This window comes from Limulus polyphemus, unplaced genomic scaffold (assembly GCF_000517525.1).
Source record: "Limulus polyphemus unplaced genomic scaffold, Limulus_polyphemus-2.1.2 Scaffold3611, whole genome shotgun sequence".
NCBI lineage: Eukaryota > Metazoa > Arthropoda > Merostomata > Xiphosura > Limulidae > Limulus > Limulus polyphemus.
The window spans coordinates 74,175-79,400 of record NW_013669221.1 but is presented as its reverse complement, the minus strand read 5'-3'; the positions used below and the strand labels follow the sequence as shown (position 1 = coordinate 79,400).

Genomic DNA, 5,226 nt, shown 5'->3' with positions numbered 1-5,226 from the left:
ATGGAGTACCTCAGGGCTTAGTGTTAGGACCTTTTCTCTTTGATTTACACCAATAACAAAGATGAAGAAAAAGTCCGTAAATTACTTAACTTTGGTGATGATATGGAGTACCTCAGGGCTTAGTGTTAGAACCTTTTCTCTTTTTGATTTACACCAATGACAAAAATGAAGAAAAAGTCCGTAAATTATTTAACTTTGGTGATGATATGGAGTACCTCAGGGCTTAGTGTTAGGACCTTTTCTCTTTTTGATTTACACCAATGACAAAGATGAAGAAAAAGTCCGTAAATTACTTAACTTTGGTGATGATATTAAGGTCTTGGATGTTGCTGGCTGAAAGGAGAATGCTGTTGCTTTATAAAAGGATTTAGATCATTAAGTGAGTTGGAAATATAAATGACAGATGGATTTTTATTATTATAAGTACAAGGTAATGCATGTGAGTTTCATAATTTGAATTATAATTATATTTTTGATAGGAATAACCTTAACTGCTATAATGTTCTGGTTGATCAGTCTCTTAAGCTATACATGCAATGTGCTGTTGTTAGTGGTAGGGCAAATAGAATTTTAGGTTATACCTATAAACATATTGAATACAAGCCTAAAAAGTTTATCAGTTCATTGTATAGGTCACTGGGTAGGTCACATATTCTGTTCAGTCTTGGGCTCCTTACCTTAGGATAGTCATTAAATTGTTAGAAAGTGTTCAAGGGAGGACTATTAAGATGAAACCTGGGATAGAAAAGCTGCTTACAAGGGCAGATGAAAATTTTTGAAACTGTTTTCTCTTGAAAAAAATAAGTTATAGGAGATGAGATTGAGATATTTATGATGGTTAATGGAATTGATTGTGTTGATTCTCAGTTTGTTTTTGTACTTAATGATGAGAATGGTAGGACTAGGGGACAAAAATATAAATTTTGGCAGGTTAGTAGTAATTTTTAACCAAGACAACTGTATTTTTCTAACTGGGTATTTGACCTTTGGAGTGGGCTGCCTTCAGATGTGGTGAAAGCAGTAAAGTTAAGGGAGTTTAAAGGAAAGCTTGATAAATATTTAAATGATCAGGGTTGGCTTTGAGTCTGTTTTTTTAATAGTTTAGTTAACGGGACAGCTTAGATGGACAAATAGGCCTCTTATTCTTCTTACGTTTTATGTTATTACTTCTCAGTACTGTTCTTTTCAATTTATTTCTTTCAGATTTGACTGACAATCCAACTTAACTTGTACATTATATTTCAATCTAAATTATATTTTTTATGCAGTTTACCATGATTTTAATGGTGTGAAGAAAATATTTTGGAAATACAAATTGCTTAATGAATTATGGAAATAATTTAAATATACATGCAAAATAAGAATTTCAAGAACAATAATACATCTTTACTATTGTAATACAAATATATTTTGCTATCCTGAGTACTAAATAAACATTTTGATAAATATAAATGAGAATGCCAAAAGCATATTATGATTTTAATTCTGATGAGATAATTAGTCACCACAAGTTTCTTTTTTACCAAGTGCTCAGATTCAGTATCCATAGGATTTAGTAGCAGTGCTGTACACTAATTTGTACAATATGAGATTTTGGCTCATAGCCTCAAAAATATAGATACCAGAAATATAAGTTTAATGACCACCAATAGAAAATTATTTTAAAAAACACTTACCAGAGCTGAGTTCCAGAATAGGCTACACTTTCAACAAGATATGTTGTAAATTATTATAGGGCATTAAAAGTAAGTGTAGTATAGACTTAACTGTGTACTATATAATTTTATGAAATTGTCTTATCATTATTACATCTCAAATGTTAGCTAATGTTTCTGAATTTGGGTTATTTAAACTAGCTTGGTTTTGCTTTATAAAAAACAACCAATATGTTTTAAATGGGAAAATGATGTTCTAAAGATTAAAAATATAATCAAACACATTGATATAAGTTTCTGAAACAAATAATACTATAATTTTATTATAAGTTACAGCTTTTACGGAATAACCTTCTTCACCGTTAAATCTTGTGTACTCGTAAATGATCACACCAGTGATTGAAACAGTGTACCTCTTCTAAAAATAAATCTTCCTTACTCTAAAAGCTGTAACTTGTAATAAATTAATACATAATCAGTTAGTAAGCTCAAAACTAGACCATTAAATAATAGTATAGTTCATTTTGAATAAGTTTATGGCTCCACTGGAAAGCATTTGTCTTTCTTTTTATTGTTACAACTAAACAATTCTGTAAACTGATTAAAAAGTACAATACCTGATTTACTTTTTATTTATTTTTAATAGTGATGCACCTGTTCGTAAATGAAAATGCCAGATTCACAGAGATTATAGTAATATATTACTGTCAGTCCTTGCATGGAAGGTACCAGCTTACAAAATTATTTATTTTAATTAACAAATGTTTTATATAAGTTATGTTCAGCTGATCGTCTTTTATGGTACAATCAGTTTTTCTCAATCAAACTTATTTGACCTCTTTTGTGCTATCTTTTTCTGTAGAATAATCTTGATAAATTTTAAAGTCTTCATTTATTGTTAACTGTAGTCACTGACAACTATACATAGTAACTTAACTCTTTAAACCTGAGCAGGAGCTGACAGCATCCACTCGAAAATCCAGATTTACCCATCAGATGGTGACAGCATCCGATAACATGTCTCTTTGGCTGGAAACTAATCCAAACCATGTTATTATCCACCTTTTATAGATAGACCAGAAATTTTGTAATATATGGTGATAATTATAAGGACATCATGAAAATTATTCCAGCAGAATGTACAAAAAATTATGGGTTTAAAGAGTTAAGAAATGGCCTTTGCATTTAAGTACTAACATGAAATACTTTTGAGTTTCTACCACTTAAACTTTTGTTTACTTTTATAAAGTTATTTTGTAGCATTGTCATACAGTAGTTATTGGTGAATGGAAAGGCTGGATGGTTTCACACACAAAAAAAGACCAACCTTAATTTAGTTTTATGATCCTCACTTTAAAAAAAAATCAAGCACCATGTAATTAGATTTTGTTTAATAATTGTTTTCAGTAGAGGGACCTGACTGAAGTAGTTAGCATACTTGGTTTATTCACTCCAAACTAATCAGAAGAATGTACGGAATTAGCTTACGTATGATTGACAGATGCTGCACCAATATCATTACCCCAAAATGACAAATACCAAAGTGTATATCTCCTGCTGACCCTCACCCCCACCTGTTTGTTTGAGAATTACTGATGTAGCAAACAAAACAATACTGAGAACTTCCTCTTGAAACCACAGACATGTTGGCTGTACAAAACCATTTTCATAAGTTTTACTTGGAAAATATGTGTAGAATAAGTGGTTGCCAATTATCTCTTATTTTTTTTAAATGGAAGAACTTGTGACTGGTTAGGTGGTTTATTGAGTTTTGTAATAGTCTGTTTACATGTGCTGCTTAGTTGGTTTCTGAAAACAGCTAGTCACCATGTTCTTTTAGTGACATTTTTAAATACTTCAGCATTACAGGTAATTTGTCATTTGGCTTGAAGTATGACATGAATTTTGCATCTACAGTACTGATGTCACATCTGTACTGTTTGTTTTATGTGTAGCATCTTACTGGAAGCCTTTAGTGTTCTGTAATATCATTAACTTGAATCCTCCTGCCTGGTATTTCTTTCATGTAGCTTGAAAGTTTTTTAGCAAGTAGCCTGTGACAACATATCAGATATGCTTGTATTTTATGGTGGTGGTTTTTTTCTTCATTAGGTGCTGGAGAATCTGGGAAAAGTACAGTGGTGAAACAGATGAGAATTCTTCATGTCAGTGGCTTCTCTGAGGAGTGAGTAATATTGCAAACAAGAATATTTGGAAAAACAGTAGAAGAAGATCACGTATATTAAAATTAGTTTTACGTAGCTTTAAAATTTAGGTTCTCAGCTAAAAAAATGTTTAAATGAGACAGCAAAATGGTGAGTCCTATATACTGCTGTTGGGATTTGTTTTGTACTTCAATTTTCTGTTATGATAATTTTTCAGATATGTTGACAATTTCTTTGTTTTGCGTGTTCTAATTTTTACATATATACACTTATAATCAGTTAGATATGCCATATAAATTTGTCTCAAGACTCCTAGAAGTCAGAGGCTTTTATTCTTATAAATTTTATCTGGTTATCCAATTTCGCTTTTAACTTGTAGATTTTGACAGCAGTAAAATTAATGAACAGTTGTAATTATCTATAAACCAGTTTTTAAGAGAAATAGAGACAAAATTATGATTATACACATTTCTTAAGATATTTGTATACTTAGGACTGTAGATGCTTACTTTTTACATTTAATGCTCTACCAAATGCATTTAAACATGTAATTACATAGTTGGATCCTAATGATCCTTGTTTCCATACAGCGTAGCAACAGTCACAGTATGAATTAGAGCTGGATAATTAATAGAATTTGCTAATTCATTAACCATTGGGCTCGTTAATAGAATATATTCAATTAATCGATTATTCTCACATGAGAATTGGATAGCTGGAATAATCAGAACACTAATTTCAATTAGTTGATTAATTGTAATTTTGATTAATATTGTATGTGATGCTAATATACTAATAGGTAATTGATTAATTGAGTTAATTGCCCAGCTCTGGTATGAATAACTCCTTTTATTCCATGAAACATTCTCTACTAAGTATCTGATGAAATGGTTCTGATTTTTTTTAACTGGATCAGTTGATGAGAAATGGAAGGCTGTGGTCTAATCCGTTAAATTACTATATCCAGACTGTCTGTGGGGCTAGGACCTGTTTTAACCCTATCACCACTGTTATCCTTTACTGCACATGACACAAGGTTTTTAGTGTCTTATATTTTAAATTTTATTAAACTACTTTTTGTTTATGTAATACCAATTAGAATAGCATAAAATCGTAGCTAATAATCCATATTTTAATTGTATATAAGTTTTAAGTTCTTAATACTACAAGGCAACATTAAAAATAATCCTGAATTTCCCCTAGTGTGACACACATGACACATTTTCTCTAGGCATCTTGTCTCCTCTATTTAATCCACCACCCCTTGGAAAAGTTCAAAATTAAAGTAAATTACTCACTATAAAATCATATTGTTCCAATAAACTCTATTTTTTATAGTCTTCAATTTTGTTTGGTTACATAACTATCAAATGGAATATCAAACCTCTCCTGCCATGCCCACCTGT

At 30.8% G+C, this 5,226-nt stretch overlaps 1 protein-coding gene across 1 annotated transcript in view; it reads left to right on the top strand.

Moving 5' to 3' along the window:
• Window positions 1-5,226, top strand: part of LOC106469683 (guanine nucleotide-binding protein G(s) subunit alpha-like) — a 59,540-nt gene that overhangs the window by 12,373 nt on the left and 41,941 nt on the right. Inside the window, exon 2 of the mRNA XM_013930189.2 lies at window positions 3,768-3,840. Within this exon, the coding sequence (XP_013785643.1) occupies window positions 3,768-3,840 (73 nt within the window). The remainder of the gene's footprint in view (window positions 1-3,767; window positions 3,841-5,226) is intronic.